Below are 27078 nucleotides of genomic sequence, written 5' to 3'. Positions count from 1 at the left end.
GTTCAAAAGGGTTGTGTAAGTTGATAGCTTTAATGGTATTGTGCCTGGCTTCCCTGCCAGGAACAAAACCCACCTGATCTCGGGTGAATAATGATGGGCAAAAGGGTAATAAGTAGTTTGATAGGATCTTTGCAAAAATCTTGAGATCAACATTAAGGAGGGAAATTGGCCTATAGTTTGACATCTGGGTGAGGTCTTTGCCTTCTTTTGGTATGACCGAAATGTAGGCTTCTAACATACTTGTAGGGAGGTCGGTAGAGATGGATAGGGAGTTGAAAGCTTTAAGAAATGGGAATGCTAGAGTACTTGAGAAAGATTTGTAATAAACTGCTGTAAGGCCTTTAGGTCTAGGGTTCTTACCTGGTTTTAGTTGTTTAAGATCCAAACCCCATTCTCGTATGCAGAGTGGGTTATCTAGTTTGTCAGCTGTATCACTGGGGATAGATTTAGGGCAGTATTTTTCTGAAAATTGCTGAAGGAGAGCAGATGTTGGGTTCAGGTGACTTTGTTTCTGTCTCCGATAGGTTGTAAAGCGATGGGTAAAAGCGTTCAAATTCTTGAGCTATGTCAGAGTTACTTTTAAGGGTGGAGCCAGTCGAGATTTTAAGTTCGAGGACAGTTTTTTTCACTTTTTTGAAGCGAAGAGACTGCGAAAGAAGGTGTCCACATTCGTTACTCTGCTCATAGAAAAGCTTTTGGGAGCAAATGTATTTCTTTCTGAGCTTAAGTCTTAGTTCCTCAAGGAGGAGCTTTTGATTTTCAACAAGATCTTGATATGTTTGCTGGGCTAAGGTACATTAGTAGGTTTTTTTCCAGTGACTGGATTGTAGAGATGAGATTATTAACGCGCGCTTGCCTTTCACATTTTAATGCGGATGCCATGGAAATAAAATGTCCTCCTAATACACCTTTATGTGCTTCCCATTACATTAGTGGTAAGGTGTTAGGCATGTCATTATCTAGAAAGCATTACGCTATATGCTTGCGCAGTTTTAGGACTTTGTCTTCGTCAGTCAACAAAGTCGAGTCAAGTCTCCAATTTTGGTGGTGTGGGAATGTTCTGGAAATGTCAAAGAAAGAGTGACTGGGTGGTGGTCAGATAGGAGCATTGGCTCAATAGTGGCTTTTGTAAGAAGAGATAGGTCTAGCTGGCTAAGGAACCTGGCTAAGGAAGAGATAGTCAAGGTGTGAATATTTGTTGTGGGGAGGAGAAAAGAACTTGAAGTCTTTGTCGTGTGGACGGAGAGCACACCAGGTGTTGTGAAGGGAGAGTTCCTGGAAACAAAGTCTGATTTGACACAGAGCTTAGAATGGTAAGTGAGAGGTGACGGTAGAGGTGTCGAGGAGTGGGTAAAGGGGACATTAAGGTCACCACCAAGGATGAGAATCCCAGACTGGAAGGAGACCAACTGACGTGCGATCATTCTAGAGAATGGTACCTGCGAAACGTTTGGTCTGTAGACATTGGCTAGGGTGATGGGCTTGTCTCATAAAGTGCCTTTTAGAAATAAGTAATGTCCTTGTTTGTCCATGAGGGTATCAGAGATTAGAAGAGGGAGGTTTCTGGATATAAGTATAGAGACTCCTTTTATTTTTGAAGTGAGGGAGGTGGCATGGTACGCATGAGGATATAATGTATTTTCTAGTTTGGGGATGGAGTTGGATTTAAAATGGGTTTCTTGAAGAAGGATCATGTCAGCTTTCATGCTGTGCATGCTGGACATGAGTTGGGAACGTTTTTTGGGTACGTTAAGCCCTTAGCATTGAGGGAAGTAACTTTAAGGGTATGGTGTAAAGATAAGGTCTTTAGGGGGCCATTAAGGAAGTATTTGAGTGTACAGGTGTATAAGGAGTTTAGTGATGAGTATGAGGAGATAGCGTGTTATGGAGGACCCTGTTGGGAGGTGAGGTAGTTGAGAGGAAGAGAGATACTGAAAGGGGGGGGAAGGGGGAGAGCGAAAGGGGGGGAAGTGAGAAAAAAAAGGGGCAAGTAGGGGGAAATAGTAGTTTGAGTAGAGAGGGTGTAGATAAGAGGGATAATAGAGGAAAGGTGTGTGTGTAAGGAATGAAGGAAAGGAGGGAGAGCGAAGTAGAGAATGTAGGGGGGGGGGGAGAGAAGTGAAAAGTCCGGAGGTGAGTGTAGGCCAGCTAACTCACCCTAGTGTGGGAGGGAAGAATTCTGGATGAGGTCAGCGAGTACTACCAGAGATCACTGGGTGTGGGAGAGGTAGGTAATGGTCTAAGAGGATGGATAGCCTCCAACTCTTCTGAGGTCCAGCAAGCCGATTTAGAGATAAAGGGCGTAAAGATAGAAGTGGTAATCTAGGTGGTTCTGTGACAGATGGGTTTGGTGGCTAGTTAAAAGGACATCCAAATTATCTTGCTGTTCGTGTACCTCAGGCTGTTGGTGTACCTAAGGTGGCGGAGCTGCTGTCTCTTGGATGGATCAGTCTTCTGTTTGGCAAGCGTGATCTCTTACAGGAGGCCTGTGAGTCAGCCAGTGAGGCAGATATGGTGTGGTACTGCAGCTGCCACCGGAATAACTCCAGTATATTACTGCTTAGCTGTGTCCCTTGGTCTCGGGGTGAGTGGGATTGGGTTGCCGGTTGCATTCTCCCCATATTTTGGAAGTAGGTCGTCTCTGGCAGGGTAAAAGCAGGACCACGAGGTGCCGTAGCTGGAAGACTAAGCGAGCATCTCAGACTGGAAACCAGACCACGCCTCCCCTCGGTAGGTTTCTATGGTAACATGAATTAATACAAGAGCTAGGGCTAGAGGGCTGTCCCATCCTACTGAAGAAGGCTATCTGAAGAAGATACGCATATAGGAGGGAGAAGCCCAGCCCAGCACATCACAGAGCCACCGCTAATTCGGCCGAGTGGTGAGCTATCTGACGAGACAAACAATTGCTTAGTTTTATCATATATTTTCTAAGTGTATTTTGAAGGGGGCATTTTAATAAAAATTAAATCGGGGGGCTACACTAACCCAGCTTGTAAGGCCAAACTAAACAACACATCTCAGGAAGTGCCGCCATGGCTCACAGAAGATAGACTTAGAACTAAACTAGAGAAACTTAACATAAATAAATCCCCGGGACCGGATGGCTTGCACCCGAGGGTTCTTAAAGAGCTCAGCCAGGTGATTGCCAGACCATTATTCTTGCTCTTTAAGGATAGTTTACAGACAGGTATTGTGCCAGCTGATTGGAAAAAAGCCAAAGTGGTACCAATATTTAAAAAGGGGCCGAGATATATCCCGGGTAACTATAGGCCGGCCAGTCTAACATCTGTAGTCTGAAGATTTTGGAGGGGATGTTAAGGGACCACATACAAGACTTTAGTAATGAAAACGATATTATTAGTAGTAATCAGCATGGATTCATGAAAAATCGTTCTTGCCAAACCAATCTATTAACCTTCTACAATGAAGTGAGCTGCCACCTAGATAAAGGAAAGCCTGTGGATGTGGTGTATCTGGACTTTGCAAAGGCCTTTGACACCGTTCCCCACAAACGCTTACTGTACAAACTAAGGAAGGTAGGTATGGACCATAAGGTGAGTACCTGGATAGAGAACTGGCTCCAGGGGAGAGTCCAGAGGGTGGTGATCAATGGGGAGTACTCGGATTGGGGTGGGTGTGGAAAGCGGGGTCCCCCAGGGTTCTGTCCTGGGACCAATCCTGTTTAATTTATTCATAAATGATCTAGAGGAGGGGATATCTAGTATAATCTCAGTATTTGCGGATGATACTAAACTAAGCATGCCAATATCTTCTATGCAGGATGTGGAAACCTTACAAGCGGACCTGAACAAAATAATGGGGTGGGCAACTACATGGCAGATGAGGTTTAATGTTGAAAAATGTAAAGTAATGCACTTGGGGGCCAGAAACCAGAAAGCAAGCTACTCACTAGGGGGGAACCTCTAGGTGAGTCTAGGATGGAAAAGGACCTGGGGGTACTGGTAGACAACAGGCTTGGCAGTGGCATGCAATGCCAAGCCGCTGCAAGCAAAGCCAACAGAATACTGGGATGCATAAAAAAGGGGATTCACTCCAGAAATAAAGAGATTATTCTCCCACTCTACAAGACTCTGGTCCGGCCGCATCTGGAGTATGCTGTCCAGTTCTGGGCACCGGTCCTCAGGAAGGATGTGCTGGAACTGGAAAGAGTCCAGAGAAGGGCAACTAAAATAATTAGGGGAATGGAGGACATCAGCTATGAGGAAAGACTACAAGCACTGAACTTATTCGCTCTGGAGAAGAGACGATTGAGGGGGGATATGATATCAATGAACAAATACTGTACTGGTGACCCTAGCATAAGGAACAAACTATTCAATGAAAGGGAATACAATAAGACACGTGGCCACTCACTAAAACTAGAGGAAAGGCGGTTTAACCTTAAAGTGCGTAAGGGGTTCTTCACTGTAAGAGCAGTAAGGATGTGGAATTCTCTTCCACAAGCAGTCGTATCTGCAGGGAGCATTGATAGTTTCAAAAAACTATTAGATGGGCACCTTAAAGACCACAACATACAGAGGTATACAATGTACGGTTAACAGCAAACACACACACACATCATAGGTTGAACTGGATGGACGGATGTCTTTTTTCAACCTCACTAACTATGTAACTATCTGTTGTGAGGCGAGCGGGTATTTCACCTGGTGGTGGGATTGCACTTAGATGTATTAGTTCTCTGTCCCTTATGCAAATGTAGGTGGTAGTGGTAATGAATTTACATAGTATACACCTCAACTTGTACCAGCATAAGGCCATGCATGTCTGCATGAGCTGAGATGTAGTACGGACCATATTTACTTAGATCTTGCTGCCAGCAAGATCTGGTGTAAATTGTTTACAGGTTTGTACATGAGGCCAGATGTCACACATTTTGTCACTGATTTTTTTCGGGGAATGGAGCAGACAGTGTTTATTTTTTCTGTAAAATGTAGAAGACACAAATAGGCACATAAACATACAATTAATACTGATTAGGCTCATATTAGTACCTTTTTTGTAAAATTACATAATGTTTTTAATGATATTGTCAGTTGCTGAACTCTGGAAATTAGCAATTAAAAAAATAAAAACCTTTGATGGGTTTTCTGTCTTTGCCTGAGATTATTTACATCCATCCATCTGGATGAATACTATTAATTATTTTCATTTAATTTAAAAGAGATTACTTCAAATGTCATTTGCATTTTATTTTCATTCCAAACTAAAACTCCCTCAAAATATGCAGCACATAAATTAGTTCATGAAATGACTCAAGCTAAAAAGAAACAGACAGGTTCATACTTTATTAAAAATAATTTGCCACAAAAACAATCCTGACATTTAACTGATTATTCATTTGAAATGCTTGTGATATTATACCATCCGATGTAAAATGCCAAAAGATAGCACCTGGTAAACATACCAAAAAGTCACTCATCAAATTGAAATACCCAACGTGATGCATGGCTGACTCAATCCCACATGTAGTAATACCACTCCATGACCAGAAAGAAATACTGCTTACATTATACCATGATTATCTTGCATTATGCCATTATATTTGCTTGCAATCATCTTACAATTGTTTTAAGGCTATATTTAAGTTAAAGAAAATTGGGTAGATTTCTGTAAAAGAATCTATCATATCTGTACATTCTTTACATATCTACATTTATGAACTGCAACATAAATATAAGAGATCTGACATTCAGTGCTGGTTCACATTGGTGCGATGCGGGAACCCTGCAAATCCACTGTGGGTTCAATTTTCCTTCAATTTCAATACATAAAAAAAAAAAAAACTTTTTATCAATGCAAAAAAACATGCATTAAAAAAACATTAGACAACTCCTGCTGCAGCAGATAATAGACTTCACAGTTGGTAAAATTTGAATTTCAGGGAAATTTCACTGCTGGAGTCTTAGCTCTAAAGTAGAACTCTACCTTGTCTTTGAAATACCATCCTGCACCCCCCTCCCTTCGTACTAGTACTTATAGCCTGGAATGGTGCGATGATGCTGCTCCCAGGGTTGGACCCATGACAGCTTGGGTTTAGGGTTATTCAACTAGGAATTTTGGTGACATTTTGGAGTGAAAAAGAATGTTAGGAAGAGGGGAATGGATTTCAAGACCCCCCTTTTCATTATGGGATCACCGCAGCTGAGGTAAGGGCGTGGTCAGTGGGGGAGCCTTGTACCTGATAGGTAGGGTCCTTCGAAAGGGCTAGAATATTCTGGAAACCCCTGGGGTGTCTATAAAAAAGGGGTTCCTGACAGGATTTAGCGCCAGTCGCTGCGGGAATAGACACAGTGCGGAGCTCATCCAACCCCCCCTCCCCTTGTTGCGTCCTTGTTAATGTGGTGGGTCACCTTTTCTTTGGAAAAGGGGGACAGTGTAATGAATATTGAGATGTGGTAATTCAGCTTGAGCTGTAATAGCTGAGTTGAAAAATGGTATTGAAGTTAAAAGTTATAAGCAGGGCCGGTGCTTCCACTAGGCAAACTAGGCAGCCGCCTAGGGTGCTTTGCCACCTAGGAGCGCAGCCAGGAGTCGGCACTCTCTCTCCTTTATTAATGATCCTTGTGAGCTGAGGGGAGGAGCGGCAGTGGGGGAGGAAGAAGGGACAGAGGAAGATGTCAGGTGTCTGGGGCAGTGGCGGAACTACCAAGCCTTGGCTTTGGGGGGGCCCCAGAAGGCAGGAAGGGAGCCCACCGGAGTGCTGCCTGCATGATGATCCTCTTCAGCTGGAGCTGAGCAGCTTAAACCCCGGGCAGGAAGTTATTCTCTGCACTGAGCTGGTGGGCAGTCGTAATTTCCCTGGGTTGGTATTAAGCAGGGAGTGGAGGAGAGCTGAACCTGAGCTGAAGCTCGGCACTGGAGGGCGGAACCTTCACTGGGGCAGAAGCGACGAGGCACCGGAATGGTCTGAGGAGCTTGGTGATGAAGGATGTGCAGAGCTCTCTGACTGCTGCTTCTTCCTCCACCAGGAGCCTATTGGAGCTGTGGTGAGCACTGTGGTTCAGAAGAGGAGTGTCCTGGGAAAAGGAATCACAGTGAAGAAGAGGAGAGTGCAGGCCACTCTCTTCATACTGCCCAGTGAGTGTCCCCAGAACAGGGGATCTGGGTCCCTGGGTGTGACATGAAGGATCCCTGGTGTGAAAGTGAATTGGGGTCACCAGGTGTACCATGGGGAATCAGAGTCCCCAGGTGTGAAATGGGGGATAGGGGTCACCGGGTGTAACAGGGGTTCGGGGTCACCAGGTGTGCCATGAGGAATTGGGGTCCCTGGGTGTGCCATGGGGGATTGAGGTCCCCAGGTGTGACATGGAGGAACATCAGAGTCCCCAGGTGTGACATGGAGGAACATCAGGGTCCCCAGGTGTGACATGGAAAAACATCAGGGTCTCTCCAGGTATGACATGGAGGAACATCAGGGGCCCCTGGGGTGACATATAGGAACATTGGGGTCACTGGGTATGACAGCATGACATGGAGGAACACGGGGGTCCCTGGGTGCCACACGGAGGAACATCAGGGTCAGTGGGTATGACAGCAAGACATGGAGGAATATTGGGGTCCCAGAATGTGACATGGAAAAACATCAGGGTCCCTGGGTGTGACATAGAGGGACATCAGGGTCCCCAGGTGTGACATGGAGGAATATGGGGGCTACTGGGTACGACAGCATAACATGGAGGAACCATCAGATCAGGGTCACTGGGTAGGACATAGAGAAGTTTTTAACCCCTTCCCTTTTTATTTTTTTTTTGGGGGGGGGGGGCGCAAGTAGCTGGTCTTGCCTAGGGCGTAAAATAGTCTAGCACCGGCCCTGGTTATAAGTGATATTGTTGTTCGTATAAAGTTGAAGTTTTAATAAAAGTGTACATTGAAACCAATTAATAAAGTTTGCGGCCAAAGTTTTGCCAATAATAAGTCTGTGCGTGTTATTATGTATGTCTGGAGATGGTTAGTAGGGAGATGCTGCGTGTGATCCCATGTGGATAATTCTGAATTGAATGTGATCACTACAGCAAAAGCTGCTTTTTCACTCTAACTTTAGGTGGGTTCTTTTCTGTTTATCTTTTTCTGAAAATACTGATATGGATAGACTGACCTTTTACGATTAAACTATTTACAATTCTAAATAGCTGTAACTTACAGGCTTGGTCCAAATCATATCTTTTAGATTGTAAAAAGCTTTAATCCAAAACTTTTTGCAGATTTCAACATATGAATATCAGATAGGTCAAAAATTCATAGCATGTCTAGCTCCAGCAATTACATGTGCTCAGAATAGAAAATAAAGAAGACACATTGAAAGGAGGGTGGGACTAGGAATAGAGTATCTACTAGCTACAAAGTGAGGAAGGGACAAAATGACAGTCAAACAAACTGCCTGGGTAACATGATAGGAGCTCTAGGGTTTATGATTGATGTAGAGAAAACAAACTTTTTGTTTTCCCAGAAAGTTCTGTTCTGAGTGAAGACTGAAGGCTTTGTAGAGTTTTGGGTGGATTATAGTCTACATCCCTAGGTCCACATCTTACCTGGTAGCCAGACCTCATTATTAGTCTCAGCTGTCCATAGGCCTTTATATACTGTATGTGAGTTGACAGATAATCTGGTGAGAGAGCCTGATGCTGGGAGAAAACACTGTACAGAACATCACAGTTTGTTTTGGGGACCCCATTAGGGGGCACCCTGTTAGTCAGAAACTAATATAAGTTTAGTTAGTGGTTCATAGTTGCTGAGTTTAGTTAATTTGGTTCTTTTGTGCTATGGACATGCTGTACAAAACCCTCCTGCATGGAAACTTTGATTGCTGCCTTGCTGAAAGAAAAGTGCAGGACATACCTGTTTGGGCTGTTCCTGGGTGTCTTGTGCATGTCTTGGCATTTGTATACATCTGTGTGTGATATTTGTTACTAAATCTATTTATATAGTTATTTAGTTAGTAATTTATTTTAGTTGTTGCTACAGAACTCTAACACTGAACTTACATATGTTTTTAACAGCTTTACAGTCTAACTGATTCAAAGTCTGATTCTCTTGTGGGTCATAGAAGTGCACTTATGTATTCTCTCCTGTGACCAGAATAAGCGACAGTAGGCTATAGCCCACAGTTTGCTGATGTGGCAGAGCTGCCCTAGACACTGGATGGATCCCAACCATACTGTCCGGATCCACCTAGCTGCTGGATTATTATTTATTATTTTATTTTCAGGTACTTATATAGCGCTGTCAATTTACGCAGCGCTTTACATGTACATTGTACATTCACATCAGTCCCTACCCTCAAGGAGCTTACAATCTAAAGTCCCTAACTCACATACATACACAATAGGGCCAATTTTTTTATACAGCTGGCTTCGGCTCTCAGTGATCACTCAATTCTTGGTCTTAGCACCGACGTAGGAGAGCTGCAGCATCGAACAAATCCTGCAGCATGGATGGGAGTATATATATTTAGTTTTTCTTTAGAAACCCCAAACTTCTGCTTCAAAGCAGTTTTAAACCCAACAACTAAAATGTTATATATTGCAGCTTACCAATCCCTTTATAATTTGTTTTCCTTAATTTTCCACTGGTAAACAGGCCAAACTTTCTGTTTTAGGGTGGCTCTTTAATTTATGGTAGGGTAATGGAGTCACTCTTGGACAGCATTGTCTGGAGAGGATGGATTTTGATCAAGATGGACTTTACATAAGCAACTAACAAATAAAGCCTAACTCTAGCCAACATATTTAACCACTTGCCGCCCGCCCGCCATAATATTACTGCGGCAGGGCGGCTCGACTGCGCCCAGTCACCTAGTACTACATGACTGGAGTGCATGTAGTTTCGGCGAAGCGCGCACACCCCCAGAGCCGCGCTCCAGCTGTGTTTGGACACAGCGTGACGCGAGCCGCGGGAGGAGCGGTGGCGATTGCTTCTGCCCTCCTGCGATCGTCTGAGAAACCGAGAGAAGACCTGTCTGCTTATGTAAACAAAGCAAGCGGATCTTCTGTCAGACAGGCAGGAAAGATCAGCAGTTTCAGCTAAGCTGAAACTGCCATCTCTCTGTGCCTGTCACAGAACCCGCACACACACACGCACACAGTCTGTAAGAATATTAAGCATACATTTAACCCCTTTGATCACCCCCAGTATTAACCCCTTCCCTGCCAGTGTCATTTATACAGTAACAGTGCATATTATTTAGCACTGATTACTGTATTAGTGTCACTGGTCCCCAAGAAGTGTCAAAATGGCAGTTAGGGGTCCGATCTGTCCGCTGCAATGTTGCAGTCTTGCTAAAAATCGCAGATTGCCGCCATTACTAGTAAAAAAATAAATAAGTAAAAAGTCCAAAAATCTACCCCGTAGTTTGTAAACGCTATAACTTTTGCGCAAACCAATTAAAATACGCTTTTTGGGATTTTTTTTACCAAAAATATGTAGCAGAATACAAATTGGCCTAAACTGATAAAAGAATTACATTTTTTAATTATTTTTATTGGGAATGTTTTATAGCAGAAAGTAAAAAAATATGGTGTTTTTCTCAAAATTGTCGCTCTTTTTTTGTTTATAGCGCAAAATCTAAAAACCGCAGAGGTGATCAAATACCACCAAAAGAAAGCTCTATTTGTGGGAAAAAAAGGATATCAATTGTATTTGGGTACAGGCCCAATGCAATTTTACAACCACGCAATATTCCGTTAAAATAACGCAGTGCCGAATCGCAAAAAATGGCCTAGTCATTAAGTGAAACCTCCCGGGGCTGAAGTGGTTAAGCAGTTCAAGAAACAGATTTTTTTTTTTTTTTTTTTTTATCCTTTGGAATAAAAGGTTTTACACAAATTAATGACCATTGTAAGCACTTAGTCAGTGTTAAATTATTTCTCTCAACCCCCTAACTGCTACTTTTTCTGCACAGCTTGCTCTGTTAAAATAATTTGGAAAATAACAACAGGGGAAACAGGTAAAAAACTAAATTTTAAGGGGATTCTCAAAATTCAAGATTGTTTTGTTAATGCTTGTGACAAACTGCATTGTACTGTATATGTAATGGTTGTGCGTACAGTAAACCCCCCTCCATTGCGGGGGTTACGTTCCGGACCCAGCCGCGAAAAGTGAAATTCCGCGAAATAGAAAAACCCTATTAAAATGCATTGTAGGCATGTTTTTTTACTGTCACTGTACGTGTAAAAGCATTTTAAGGTCTTTAAACACACTTTTAAAACAATAGAAACTCATTTAAACACATAAAAGATACTAAGAGACATAGCAAGAGCTATGAAAAACACAAAAATATTTCATTTTTAATGATTTATATAGTAAAATAACATTACAAAAAAAACCGTGAATTACCGGGACCGCAAAAACTGAACCGCGATGTAGCGGGGGATTACTGTATACCTTATTTTATAACACTTCCTATAAAAAGTTTGCATTTGTCTTTTAATATATATGCAAGAACGCATGCTGTAGCACTGCAGGATGCATTGATACAAGAAAAATAAAGGGCTATATGTTAACTGCTCCATCGATTCTGCAATGCCCAAACACAATGCAACTAATGTTTCCAACCTTGAATGTTCCCAGAAACAACAATACAACACGGTGACAGCAATATGAGTAAACATTACTAGAAAACACATTTGTTTTCTACCTGGTTTGGATGACTTGCCTGGGGAGGGAGCATTTTTATGAAGAAACAAAGGGGTTTATTTACTAAAGGCAAATCCACTGTGCACTGCAAGTGCACTTAAAAGTGTAGTCACTGTAGATCTGAAGGGGGGCATGCAAGGAAAATAAAAAAAACAGCATTTTTGCTTGCACATGATTGGATGATCAAAATCAGCAGAGCTTTCCCTCAATTTAGATCTTCTCCACAGCGACGGCACTTCCAGGTGCACTTCCAAGTGCACTTGTAGTGCTCAGTGGATTTGCCTTTACTAAATCAACCCCAAAGTAAAGCCTATTTCCCCGTGTTCAATGCTAAAGGAAACAGATAAACTATATTGTAACAAGTATTGGGACACCTGCCTTTACACACACATGAACTTTAATGGCATTCCTGTCTTCATCCATAGGATTCAATATTGAGTTGGCCCACCCTTTGCAGCTATAACAGCTTCAACTCTTCTGGGAAGGCTGTCCACAAGGTTTAGGAGTGTGTCTATAGGAATGTTTGACCATTCTTCCAGAAGTGCATTTGTGAGGTCAGGCACTGATGTTGGTCGCGAAGGCCTGGCTTGCAGTCTCCGCTCTAATTCATCAAGGTGAAGTCAGGACTCTGTTCAGGCCAGTCAAGTTCCTTCACCCCAAACTCGCTCATCCATGTTTTTATGGACCTTGCTTTGTGCACTGGTGCACAGTCATGTTGGAACAGGAAGGGGCCATCCCCAAACTTTTCCCACAAAGCTGGGAGCATGAAATTGTCCAAAATGTCTTGGTGTGCTGACACCTTAAGAGTTCTCTTCACTGTAACTAAGGGGCCAAGCCCAACCCCTGAAAAACAACATTAAACTATAATCCCCCCTCCACCAAATGATTTGGACAAGTGCACAAAGCAAGGTCCATAAAGACATGAATGAGCGAGTTTGGGGTAGAGGAACTTGACTGGCCTGCACAAAGTCCTGACCTCAACCTAATAGAACACCTTTGGGATGAATTAGCGCTGAGACTGCAAACCAGGCCTTTTCATCCAGCATCAGTTCCTGACCTCACAAATGGGTTTCTGGAAGAATGGTCAAACATTCCCATAGACAAACTACTAAACCTCGTGGACAACCTTCCCAGAAGAGTTGAAGCTGTTATAGCTGCAAAGGGTGGGCCAACTCAATATTGAACCCTACAGACTAAGATTGAGATGCCATAAGAGTTCATATGCACGTAAAACCAGGTGTCCCAATACTTTTAGTAATATAGTGTATATGCAGAAACTCATGATGCAGCTCTGCAGGATGCTTCAATACAAGAAATATTAAAAGGGATATAGATTAACTGCTCCATCAATTCTGCTATGTCCAAACACAATGCAACTGAAGTTTCCAACCTTCCCAGAAACAAGAATACAGAACTGTGACAGCAATATGAATAAACATTACTATAAACATTACTAGAAAAATGGATTTTTGTAAAATCTTACCGTAAAATCCTTTTCTCTTAGCTCATTGACAGACGTAGTCCTCGGTGATACAGCACCTTCGGGTTATGTTGCCTCCACAGGAGCAGGACTAGACAGGAAATTAAAATGCTCTGGCCACACCCTAGGGGCAGTCCCAGAGGGTATATCCTCTCTCTCTCTGCCTCAGCAAATCAGTTATGTCAAAAAGCAGTCTTTAGAGATTTTAACCCAACCCAACTCAAAAACAGAGGGGCGGGGACTACGTCTGTCAATGAGCTAAGAGAAAAGGATTTTACGGTAAGATTTTACAAAAATCCATTTTTCTCTATCGCTCATTGACAGACGTAGTCCTCGGTGATACAGCACCTTCGGGACGTCCCAGAGCAGTATCACAAATGAGGGGTGGGAAAATGGAAATCAAATCCCAATCTAGAAGGCCCAACCGGTGCCAACTAGAAGTTTACAATGCTCATCCTTAATGATGAGACTCAACAAAAAAGAAATTTTTCAAACAGAAAAAAACTCTCGAGGTAGACCACCGGTCTCCTCAAATTGCGGCCTGCAAAACCTTGCGGCCAAATGAGGCATCCGCCGATGCCGTTACATCAATTTTATAGAATTTTGTAAAGGTATGTACCGACGACCAGGTGGCCGCCTTACATACCTGGACCACTGACGCCTGATGGCGAAAGGCCCAGGAAGTACTGAGCGCTCGAGTGGAGTGCGCCCTAACCGGGAACGGAGGACTCTGACCCTTAATAGAATAAGCCTGTACCACCGTCTGTCTAATCCATTTGGCAATGGTCACGGCAGATGCAGGCAAACCCTTTCTGGGGCCATCCGTGATCACAAAAAGTGAATCCGTCTTACGGAATGATTCCGTAGCTTTCAGGTATACTCTGATTGCCCGAACCACATCCAAGGAATGCAACGCATGTTCCCGATGATGCTTGGGCTGAGGACACAAGGAAGGTAGTACAATATCTTCATTCAGATGAAAATCTGAAACCACCTTAGGAAGAAAGGATGGCTTAGGATGAAGTACTACCTTATCCCTATGAATCACTAGGTATGGGGACTGGCATGATAATGCAGCCAGTTCTGACACCCTGCGAGCAGAAGTGATAGCCACCAAGAAGGCCACCTTCTGGGATAAAGTAAGCAAGGGAATCGCCCTGATGTTTTCAAAGGGAGGCTTCTGTAGAACCGACAAAACTAAATTAAGATCCCAGGGCGGTAAGGGCGCGCGGACTGGTGGAGCCAGGTGCCGCACCCCCTGGATGAAATTCCGCACCAAGGACTTGGTAGCTAAAGGTTTCTGAAAGAAGATTGCTAATGCTGAAACTTGACCCTTGATGGTGCTCAAGGCTAGCTTCTGCTCAACCCCTTGTTGCAAAAAAGCCAATATTCGAGTCACCGAATAGGTACGTGGAGGAAATCCTAAAGATTCGCACCACGCAATATAAGTCTTCCATGTGTGATAATAGACCTTGCTGGAAGTCGCTTTCCTTGCTTTAATAAGGGTAGGAATGACTGAAGCTGACAAACCTCTGTCCTTCAGTACTTGGGTCTCAATGGCCAGGCCATTAAAACCAGCGACTGTAAAGCACGATGGTAAATTGGTCCTTGAGACCACAGACACTCCCTGAGACGAAGTTCCCACGGAACGTCTGCGACTAGCCTGTCCAAGTCGGCCAGGCCGGCTTGACGAGGCCAGCCTAGAATTTCTAGGACCACTGGTGCTGACTGGATCTGAACTAGGCGTCCCTAGAGCTATCTGGCCCCGACCATCCGAGAAAGTCTGGTCGTTTTCTGTTCCCACACATTTATCAGATACCTGATTGCTATCAGGAAGGGTGATCTTTTCTGGTTGAACCTCAGGGACCGAAGTCACCCGGCTAGAGGCTTCTTGGCCTGTCTGGTCAACCAGATCCGATTCCTGTGGGGAATTGAGACTAATCTTAGGAAAAGGTAGATCTATTCAGGGAACGGTGACTACCGCTCCCTGTAGTACTTAAATGTTGGAAGGGAAGAATCGCACCGGTAGTAGTAGTTGATTCTCGATCTAATGTCCTGAATACCGGTGAAAACGTTCCCCCACCCTCAAACCGGGTGGGGGCGCACCTTCAGGCTGTGTACTCCTTTACTTCGGGTTTGGCTGAGTTGGTCCTCTGTTTGTCCGACCAGCCTTTCTTGAACCCTCCTGGAGGAGTCTTGCCTTTCCCGCTTGTACCAGCCGGGCATGCGAACCCTTTATGGGCGGTAAAGAAAGGTCCTCGCTTGTTGCGAGGTCCCTTAGCTTTACCAGCCTGTGGCAAAAAAGTGCTCTTGCCCCCAGTGGCATCCTTAATGATTTCATCTAGGGTGGCCCCAAATAGACGATTCCCCTGAAAGGGGAGATTCGTCAAGGTCTTTTTGGAACCTAGGTCAGCTGACCAGCATTTTAACCACAGCACACGTCTGAGGATTACCGCTGACATAGATGCATGCCCTAATAGAGGAGTAGTGTCCAAGGCTGCGTCACAGATAAACTGTAGCCCTTGTATAATCTGTTCCATCAAATCAGATGTTTCCTGGGGAATATCTTTTCCCCTAAGGTCTTGGCGTACCAATCTCGCCCATTCCGTAAGTGTCTGGGAAACTAGACCAATAACAATTACTGGTCTAAATGCTGACCCTATCAGAGAGAAGATAGTGCGGGACTCTGCTTCCATCTTTCGATCCACCGGATCCTTAAAGGACGAAGTGTCCTCCACTGGGATAACCGTGGCTTTATTCAGCCTGGAAATAGGTGGATCCACCACTGGTGGTACCGTCCATTTCTTAATGATGGATTCCTCAAACGGATAGCGTCTAGCAATACGCTTGGAAATAGTAAAGGTACATTTAGAATGCTCCCATTCTCCTTTAATCTTAATACCAAAACACTTGGGTACAGGAAAAACCTTCACCGTTTTGATGGGCTTGTTAGTACCAAAAGGAATCTCTGTATCAGTTGCTTCTGCCGGTAAAACCTCAAGTTTTAAGGTTTCCTGCACTGCCACAACTAGTGCGTCCACCAATGCTTCTTCCTGAATTCTAAAAAATCTTTTTAAGAAAAAAATCTTGCCAGGACCGAAGATCCCAGCAAGGTATCTAGGTCCTTACTCCTAACTAGACAGAAAATAACTGATTTGCTGAGGCAGAGAGAGAGAGGATATACCCTCTGGGACTGCCCCTAGGGTGTGGCCAGAGCATTTTAATTTCCTGTCTAGTCCTGCTCCTGTGGAGGCAACATAACCTGAAGGTGCTGTATCACCGAGGACTACGTCTGTCAATGAGCGATAGAGAAAATACCTTTCTTTATGAAGAAACAAAGTAAAGCATATTTCCCCATGTTCAATGTTAAAGGAAACACTAACAAATTAAATGATTTAGCTATTTGCATTATTTTGGTTTCAGATTAACATTTGTAGTTACAAAACCTATAACTGTGTATAGGATAAAAAAGCAGGTGCTCATAAATATATCCACAATTGGAAGATGAAGACATGTTTAAAAACTGGACCAGGGCCATCTATATATGGATACGTCAATAAAAGTGTGATATATTAATATAATAAAATATTTAGTTCAACAGAAGCCCTTATTTGGGTTGAGACAATTTAAGGTTAAAATGGTAATTATTCTGAAAATATAGTTTGCTGAAATGGGTGCGACTTAATGTGAACAACAAGGCCTATTACGGCACATGGGTTTTGTTTACTAAAGGCAAATCCACTCTGCACTACAAGTGCACTGTAGATCTGAGGGGGTTTTCATGTCTGTCTCTGGACTTTGTATGTTGTGTGGTGGTGATGCCTCGAAACTTTGCTCACTCTGTGTTTCTTTATATAAATAAAGAATGCCAAAAAATGCCTTTTTCTTTGATGCCAGATGTTATTGTAGACTGGGCATAAAAAGGCAGAAACAGATTTTTTTTTTTTTTTTTTTTTTTTAATACCAGAAAGAAGATGCAAGCATTACAATAATGATGTTTCAACAGACTGTACACATACTCTACATATTTTTCAGATGGTCTTTATAAAACTTTGGGTAGTGCTCTTTAATGTAAACCTGGGTTTTGCCCATGTGGGGCAAAGCAAACCTTCATGTAAGCTCATAGTCACTCCAGACTTCAGCCTCTCCTCTGAAGTCTGGACAGCTCTGGGACAATTACCAAGCTTCAGTGTTTGTTGTATGCTTACCCATACCTGAAAGTACCTGGCATTATGTTTCTCCCAGTGGCTGATAAGTGCCTAATATGTTGCTGTTGAGGGTGGGATTACTGTGAAGGTTTGCTCTAAGGCTGATATATAAAACAAAAACGAGGGAAGAAAAAATTGGTAGGTGTTGTCAAAAGCAGCAAGCATATCATCCCAGCAATCTACCAGATGCAGGTAGCGTGCTTTTATGAAAATAGTTTGTTACAATTTTTCTTGTCCAGTATATCAGTAATATGTATTCTAGTCCTACCTGTTTGGTTCTCATCTTGGACTCTTCAGAAAGGTTGTTATAGGTGTAATGTGCTTGTGTGACTCCGCAAAATAGGACAGCCACAATACCTACAAGAAAATAAAAATAAAACAAAATTCTTTAACATAGAAACTCATTTCGATATTGAACTATTTCAACAGTTACCCGCAAAAAAAAAATACCTCTTCACACTGCCCGCACTGCTGAATACCACACCAGTGAAGAGGAGTCAACACCTGAAGTTTTTCAGTAACTGATGCTTTCAGGGATGTCTATCTGCTGTGTTCTCCACTTTACACTGTAGTTGTTCCCAACAACCCCTGCATCAATACTGTGTCCTGAAGTGACATAGGGGTCTTGATGGTAGATACCACTGAGCGCTACAAAGAATACACTACATTGACTCTCCTAATGGTGTACATTTTTAGAAAAACTTCAGGTGACGATTCCTCTTCAGTAAAGAGGAAATGTTTGGCTCTTAATGGAGGCTTTACTGCACAAGGCAGTGAGAGAGCTATCTAGTTTATTCTTTGCAGGAAACTATGTTATTAGGAGTTTCATTTTTGAGTCAGAGTTACTTGAATATAATTCGATCACAAGCCTAGGTAATTCATACTCTGTGTATAATATGTAATACATACAGTAAGTGAAGGTTTCAATTTGATTTGTAGATCCAGTGACACAGGTTACTGAATGTAACTGAATGGAGTGAGACTAACCTCACTCCATCTTATGCCTTCCATTAAATTATCTAGTGTGAAGGGTAAGACTTTTTTTCTCAGAAAATACATGCAGGAACTCTCCTTTTCCGAGTCACCCCTTGTCTCCACCCCCCTACCCACCTCCTGTACCACCTCTTTTTAGAAAATACAGAACCAAGTATTATTTTGTGGTGATAAACATGTGTATGGAATGTGTTATTGATAACAAGAAACACAGTAAAATAGATCCCCTGTAGCCAGCAACACTATATCCCCAGCAACAACAGATTCCCCTCCAGCAATATTAGACCTCCAAAACAATAGACCCACCAGCAACAATTGATCCCCCTACAACAATAGATGCCCTCAATAACAATAGATCCTCCCACAACAATGTACACCCCAGCAACAATAGATCCTCCACAACAATAGACACCCCAGGAACAATAGATCCACCTTTAACGATAGACCTCCAGCTGCAACAACAGAACTTCCAGCAGCCAGCATCAATAGACCTTTTCTTCAACAGTAGATTCCTCCCAGCAACAATTGACCTCCAGCAACATACCCCCCCTCTCCCCAGCAACAATATATTCCCCACTAGCAACAATAGTCGCAGCGTGCTGACGTCACCACTACGAGTTGAGGACGGACGGAAGAGTCGCCGGCCGGCAGCTCATACACACAGACGCTCTCAATTTTTGTAAGTTGCTCTTCTTTTAACTTAAATAAACGTTGATGTTTCCACATAATTACGTGATTGGACGTGTGTGGGGATTCCTTTGGAGTTATCTGTCATCGGACCAACAACATATAAGAACTGGATGATTGACCTTTGGCTTCTTATTATATGCTTCTGGTAAGCAGCAGTGGTGTCGGTGGTGGTTCTTTCTTGTCTGATTCAGGTGGTTACACTCTTGGCCACTCCTAAGGATACTATTTGCACTTTAGCTGTGTATCTCTGGTAAGCAGATTGTGCTTAACACACTTTTTTTCGGCTTAATACACAGTCTATCTGGTAAGCAGCCTGCATTGTTGGTGGAGGTTTCTCTGACAGAACTCTTTCTTTTAGTGGAACTGCTCTTAGGTGTATATATACAGTTGATCCAACAATCATATATGCAGTATTATTCTATGGGATCTGTCATTTTATTTTCCATGCACTTGGGTCGAGCTTGCTGAGTTTGTTCCTGGTCCTAGAGGAGCACCCCAATAGGTCCCGTCTTGGAGGAATTTACTCTTCAATTGGGCACTTGATTTTCCACATTCTGGTAAGGAGTTTGTACAGCTAGTGGTCTTCTCCCAGACTCAATAGAGGCTCATCATATCTCACCTAAGGATTTTCCATATAAGGATTTCATACAAAATTTTCTTTGGACTTTGTGATATCATTTTTAGAAGTTCCTTTGGACTATATAGGTGTATGATTTATGAATCACATCATTCTGCCCCGATCGTCGGGGAATCCAGTTTGGAGATCCGCCCGCCTGTGTAAACAGAGCGGGCGGATCTCCTCAGTGACAGGGAGTGACAGATCGGAGTGTTCAGCATAGCTGAACATCCGATCTGTCCCTGTCTCACACAGTCACCTCCCCCCCCACACGTCAGTAAGCACCAGGCATACATTAACCCCTCCCTCTCCAATAAAATTAACCCCTTCCCTGCCAGTGTCATTTTTACAGTAACAGTGCATATTTATAGCACTGATTACTGCAGTAATGTCACTGATACCCCCAAAAGTGTCAAAAATGTCAGTTAAGGGTCCGATCTGTCTGCCGCAATTCCGCAGTCCCGCAAAAAAAAATCGCAGATCGCCGCCATTACATAAATCTTTCCCTTTGTTAGTAAACGCAATAACTTTTGCGCAAACCAATCAAAATACGCTTATTGCGATTTTTTTTACCAAACATGGGTAGCAGAAAACAAATTGGCCAAAAATTTAAAAAAAAAATGGTTTTTACATCTTTTTTGGGGGGAATTTCATATAAAAAAATGTTAAAAATATTGTTATTTTTTCAAAATAAACGCTCTTTTTTTGTTTATAGCGCAAAAAGTAAAAATCGCACAGGTGATCAAATACCACCAAAAGAAAGCTCTGTTTGTGGGAAAAAAAGGACGTAAATTTTGTTTGGGTATGGTGTTGCATGACCGCGCAATTGTCAGTTAAAGTCGCACAGCGCCGAATCGCAAAAAGTGGCCCAGATGTAAGACAGCAAAATGCTCTAGTGGTAAAGTGGTTAATAGACCCTGCACACCTCAGCACACCTTGCCATTACATACATTCAGTGCTGGAGGTGCTGGAACTGTGTTTCCCGCTAAAAAAAAAGCCCTGGTGATGGGCAGTCTCAGTGAAACAGGTGGAAGGTGGGAGAGGACAGCTCAAGTTTTACAAAATAATTTTGCAGAGAACGTCAGCTGCCTAAAAGTCTGGAGTTAATTTACTAAAGCAGTATAGGCACTTTACGTAGCAACATGAATTACCTTGCTTAGTGAATGAGATGAAGTTCTACTACCTTTAGTCACCCAAACATATATCTTTTTTGCCTTGCACATGATTGCGCACTTTTTGCAAAAATAATTTTCACCCCATCACTAAGCTAAGTCAAAACTTTGAAAAGTAAACCTGCTCTACCCGCTTAGTAAATCAATCTATGAGTTTACCTTTTTTTCATCCTATGCTCCGTTTTAATTGCCCATGTTGGTGACAAGCAAGTGACAGAAAACAAGAAAAGCTTTCTTTAGTAAATACTACATTCTCCAACCCACAATGCAGAGCTTCTTGAACAACGATCACTCACAAATGTCCAAAAATACAATCTTTTTCACATTTCTTTAACCTATATGTACAGTGGCAACATGGGAAGTGTCTGATAAGGTATAACAAGTTTAAAAAGTTGTACACTTCTCAGGAGACATTTTTAATTATATTTTTTTTATAAAACAAGCCAATCTCTAGAGCTGTTTAGCTGCTATATTTTCAAACTGAGATGTTCCCAAGTAGGGCATCATAACCTCTAAGGATTTACAGTGACTCAGTCACAAATCCCTCCAGAAAATGCAGATTTCTGTGTCTGTGACAGGACCCTGCAGCTGCACTTATAACACTTGCTGTATGATGTGCTGTACCAGTTAACTGACTTGCATCCTAAGCCAAGGAACTATATCTAATGAAGTGTTTTTTAAACATCATTAACTCCACACAGCTGTTAAAGAGCCATTGACAGCAGAGAGAAACACAATGTTTGCATCCACTATTACACTGCTGGGAATCATCCTGCTTCAAACTCCTTACTATGATGAAATTAAGCAAGCATCACCTGCGGCTTGAATGTAATTGTTTCATATTTGTGCATTTGTAATTCCTAAATGGCTACTACTACTACTGCTACTGTACATCACATTATAATCGCATACAACCCGAGGCAAAGTAAAATGGAAGATTATTAAGGTCACACGTTGCTAAATACAGTGTGGGCTTCTTTGGTATTTAAATTTTTTTTTTAAAAAAAGCTTAAAATAAGTAGCTGAAGGTGATGCATGGCAGAAAAGAATTAATTTTCTCTCCCTTTTATTAAAGGAAAAATAAAATAGACATTAAGGTATACACTGTGTGTCCTTAAAAAAAAAAAAAAAAAGTTAAAATCAGCACCCTAGAAAGCATCCATAGCTGTCAACAGCCCCAATTTTGGCACTTAAAGTGACACTGTTAAAAAAAAAAAAAAAGGTGGTTTACATTTATGCCTGGTAACTACCATAGAGTTCTTGTTACAAACAGATTCTTCCTGTTAATAGGTTGTTTCCTGTCCCTGCTTAAAGGTCAGGAAACCCTTCAAGGATAGATCTTATATATATACTGTGGCCAGCCCCATGCTGTGCAAGCTAGAAGTTCTGGAGGCTGATTTTGTGTTGTGTCCATCCACATTGAAAAGGGACAAGTATTATTGCACTTTGTAGCTCACTGTTTGTTATATAAAGCCCCGTACACACGTACCGATCGTCGGCCGAATGATCGGCCGTCTTTTGTCCGAGGGCTGTCTTGTCTGTTGAAAACTGCAAAAGACTGCACATGAATTTTGTCGGCCAACAACAGCCGACTGCAGAAGTGATGTCATGTGATGGTTAACTTTCCTGGTCTTTTGTCTTTTCTGAGCATGCCCAGTCTTGCAAATCTGCTGTCTGTCGGCCGAATTTTGTACTGACTGGCGAACAATCGGCCGTTCTGGTGTTGGCCAACAAAAATTTTAATGCTTGCACGACAGATTCTTTTCGGCCGAAAGTGCGCTGTCGGCTGTCGGAAGCATCATACTAACAAGCCGAAAATCGGCCGATCGTTCGGCCGACAATCGGTACGTGTGTACGGGCCTTTACTGTCACTTCCATGTGAGCACTCCTGTGTGGGGATCAGAGATATCTGTTAGAGGCTTCTCTGATTCACTGAAACTTTCTATCTCTATCTATACTTGGGCTATTCTCAAGTGTATGAGACCAAAGCTCATTTGATTATAACCAAGTGACTGGTTTGTGTTAAAGTGTATATCTACAGCTTCATTATTTAAAGCAACAGTGTCCCTTTTTGGTCTGTGGGGTTCCTAGCTGGTATTAGCCTAGGGAACAGTAAACAGCTCAGGGTAGCAACAGGATAGGCTTCTGATGGCCATTTAGATAGGTAGCGGCCCGGTAACATTGATAGTCAGGTTAGGGACCAAGAGATAAGCTAGATAGGTCTGATTTGCCTTGCAGGTGGTTTGTTTCAGACATCTTCGCCATTTGTTCTCTACTGTTCCCACTGTACTGTATGTAGGAACATAGCCACCATCTGTTGCTCACTCCTGAGATGGACTAGGGACTATGGGATTTGTAGTGTGAATGGAGCAGTGCACATGACTGCAACTAACATGCACTGCTCATTCCAAATAAACTGAAGTGAGGAGGAAAAGGTTAGGGACCAATAGAGGCTAGATAGGCCTGATTTGGGTTGCAGGTGGTGGGTTCCAGACTTCATTGGCATCAGTGTATTCGTCTGCACAAGCATCATCAGGAATCCACCGCTCCACAGTTGCGTCGGCGTTCGTCTTCTCAAGCCGGATTGTGTTATGCCTTACAAGTCAGCTCATCAGGTGCCCCTGCAACTGAACTGTGCCACAGTGCCTAATTGGAGGTATTGGTGTTAAAGGCCTTTAGTTATATATAAGGATATATATAGATACATATATACACTGTTCTTCTCAGACATATGTACATTCTTCCTGTTATTTCTTTGGTTGTATGTAATGCCATCACTTTATCATATATAAAGTTACACTAATCACATACTGGTGTGTCTGCATATCTTTACTCTTAGAAATCTATGGTGTGTGTATTAGTACTACTGCTGTCAGTTATTTTGGGTGAGTTACTACTTATTTTCCTAGAAAGAGATCACCTCTACATACGCTGGAGCCCTGTTCTAGGTGGAGGCAATGGCAATTATATATTCATAGTCCACTCTTCCTTTAGCGAAGGCTCTGGCTCATTTGGTTACCTGTAGGTTAGCACCATAGCCTGTGTGGAGAGGACAACTTCATATGCCCCCCCCTCCCATAACAGGGCTACATCTGTTTAAATAATAATAATAATATATTATATATATATATATATATATATATATATATATATATATAGTACAGACCAAAAGTTTGGACACACCTTCTCATTCAAAGAGTTTTCTTTATTTTCATGACTGTGGAAATTGTAGAGTCACACTTCAAGAGGTAGTCACGTGAAATGGTTTTCACTTCACAGGTGTGCCCTGTCAGGTTTAATAAGTGTGATTTCTTGCCTTATAAATGGGGTTGGGACCATCAGTTGTGTTGTGCAGAAGTCAGGTGGATACACAGCTTATAGTCCTACTGAATAGACTGTTAGAATTTGTATTATGGTAAGAAAAAAGCAGCTAAGTACAGGAAAACGAGTGGCCATCATTACTTTAAGAAATGAAGGTCAGTCAGTCCGCAAAATTGGGAAAACTTTGAAAGTGTCCCCAAGTGCAGTCACAAAAACCATCAAGCGCTACAAAGAAACTGGCTCACATGCGGACCGCCCCAGGAAAGGAAGACCAAGAGTCACCTCTGCTGTGAAGAATAAGTCACCAGCCTCAGAAATCGCAGGTTAACATCAGCTCAGATTAGAGACCAGGTCAATGGCACACGGAGTTCTAGCAGCAGACACATCTCTAGAACAACTGAAAAGAGGAGACTGTGTGAATCAGGCCTTCATGGTAGAATATCTGCTAGGAAACCACTGCTAAAGAAAGGCAACAAGCAGAAGCGACTTGTTTGGGCTAAAGAACACAAGGAATGGACATTAGACCAGTGGAAATCAGTGCTTTGGTCTGATGAGTCCAAATTTGAGATCTTTGGTTCCAACCACCGTGTCTTTGTGCGACGCAGAAAAGGTGAACGGATGGACTCTACATGCCTGGCTCCCACCGTGAAGCATGGAGGAGGAGGTGTGATGGTGTGGGGGTGCTTTGCTGGTGACACTGTTGGGGATTTATTCAAAATTGAAGGCATACTGAACCAGCATGGCTACCACAGCATCTTGCAGCGGCATGCTATTCCATCCGGTTTGCGTTTAGTTGGACCATCATTTATTTTTCAACAGGACAATGACCCCAAACACACCTCCAGGCCGTGTAAGGGCTATTTGACCAATAAGGAGAGTGATGGGGTGCTGCGCCAGATGACCTGGCCTCCATAGTCACCGGACCTGAACCCATTTGAGATGGTTTGGGGTGAGCTGGACCGCAGAGTGAAGGCAAAAGGGCCAACAAGTGCTAAGCATCTCTGGGAACTCCTTCAAGACTGTTGGAAGACCATTTCAGGTGACTACTTCTTGAAGTGTGACTCTACAATTTTCATAGTTATGAAAATAAAGAAAACTCTTTGAATATGAAGGTGTGTCCAAACTTTTGGTCTGTACTGTATATATATATATATATATTTATTTATGTATGTATTCTTAACTCAGAAACATACTTTCTATTGTTCTTAGTCTTCTCCAAATCACCAAACTCCTTTTTATTTTGTTGTGATCTGACTTCCTGTTAGAGCGTGGCTACATTTGTTCTCTACTGTCCCTACTGTACTGTATGTAGGAACATAGCCACCATCTCTTGCTCACTCCTAAGATGGACTAGGGACTATGGGATTTGTAGTGTGAATGGAGCAGTGCACATGACTGCAACTAACATGCACTGCTCATTCCAAATAAACGGAAGTGAGGTGCAAAAAGGATAGGATCAAGAGCTCACAGAAGCCACAAGGAGGCAGAAAACACAGTAAGGGTCCTTTCACACGGCCGCTCCGTGTGTCCGCAAATCATCCTATTTTTTTGCGGATGATTTGCGGACATAATGTAAGTGAATGGCACTGCGGATGTCAGCGGAATACCATCCGCTGACATCCGATTTTCCTCCTTTCAGTTCTGTTCCGTTTTTTCGAATAGAACAGAACCCTATTTTTTCATCCGTGTAAAAAACGGAAAGGAAGGAAAATCGGATGTCAGCGGTGTCATCCGCTGACATCCGCAGTGCCATATACTTACATTATGTCCGCATATCATCCGCAAACGGATGGGATGATATGCGTGCACACGGAGCGGATGACAGAAATGTTTGCTCTGTGGAAAAAAAAAAAAAAAGTCCCGCAGCGGACCTTTCACACAGAGCGGCCGTGTGAAAGAAGCCTAAGAAACATTTAAAAAAAAAAAGACAGATTGCAGGGCCATTAAGAAGCGGATGTGTATGGATTATTATTGGAGGACAAGAACATTATTTTGGGTCACTTGACTTCTGCTAATTAAAGCATTTGAGTCATCAATACACCCCCAAGAATGTCACTGCTCCTTTCTCATTCTCCCATCTCACACTTATCTCTGATATATACAGCACCTAGTAGGGACAACTATAAATCAAGCGGAACAAAGAACTTATGTGTTGTCTGACCTTTACTGGAAAAACAAAATCGCAATGCAGATGCAAGTATAAAAATGCTCACAATAAAAGAGCACATAAATTGTGTACCTTTTAAAATGTATGTGTGAAAGAGCAGTTAGTACGTGTTTTTTTTTAGAACATTCAAACTGCAATTACAGCAAATCTTTCTTTTTCTTGAGTACAGTGAAGTAGCAGTCTGAATTGGGTACAATTAGGTTTACCTTGGCTTAACATTTCTACTGCCATGGAAAGCCTTGAATCCTGAGCACTTTAACAAATCCAGAAATGTGCTGAGAAAGTCAAGGATTGTCCTTTCCCATGCTGCAACTCTCTACCAGCTTTTTTCGGGAGACCTAGCTTGACAATCCAATAGGGAGTTATAGGAAGTATGAGAGGACAGACCAAGCTACAACTTTCTTGGTCACACAGCCCGCCTTTTATTATAATCATGTGCCTGTTTAGGCCATCATTTCTTTCCATCGCTAGTCTGTATGGATTCTGTTGATACCACATTGTGATTTAAGGTCTATCCTCCATTCAGTAGGTGGCATTGCGTGGCTGTGCCACTGTACAGATTGAGTGGAGGATGAGAGGAACATTGTTTCTTTGCAGACTCTGTAGGTGTCACCAGGGGAGCAGTGTTCAAATTGGACACTGCAGCACTGGGTACCTTTAAAGTGGAGTTCCACCCTAAAATTTTACTTTTGTCCATCTTCTTGTCCCGGGTCACCTGTAAAACAAATGGATACTCGCATTTTTTTTTTTAATTCACTTACCTTGTTTTAGAAGAA

The 27078-nt window shown here is 42.6% G+C and overlaps 1 protein-coding gene across 1 annotated transcript in view; it reads right to left on the bottom strand.

Moving 5' to 3' along the window:
• The window catches only part of SLC9A9 (solute carrier family 9 member A9), a 1314986-nt gene that overhangs the window by 781006 nt on the left and 506902 nt on the right, over positions 1-27078 (bottom strand). Inside the window, exon 9 of the mRNA XM_082249543.1 lies at positions 17612-17700. Coding sequence (XP_082105669.1) covers positions 17612-17700 — 89 coding nt within the window. The remainder of the gene's footprint in view (positions 1-17611; positions 17701-27078) is intronic.

Source organism: Pelophylax lessonae, assembly GCF_965119305.1.
Source record: "Pelophylax lessonae genome assembly, chromosome: 3".
Lineage (NCBI taxonomy): Eukaryota > Metazoa > Chordata > Amphibia > Anura > Ranidae > Pelophylax > Pelophylax lessonae.
This window is presented reverse-complemented; position numbering and strand designations above follow the sequence as displayed.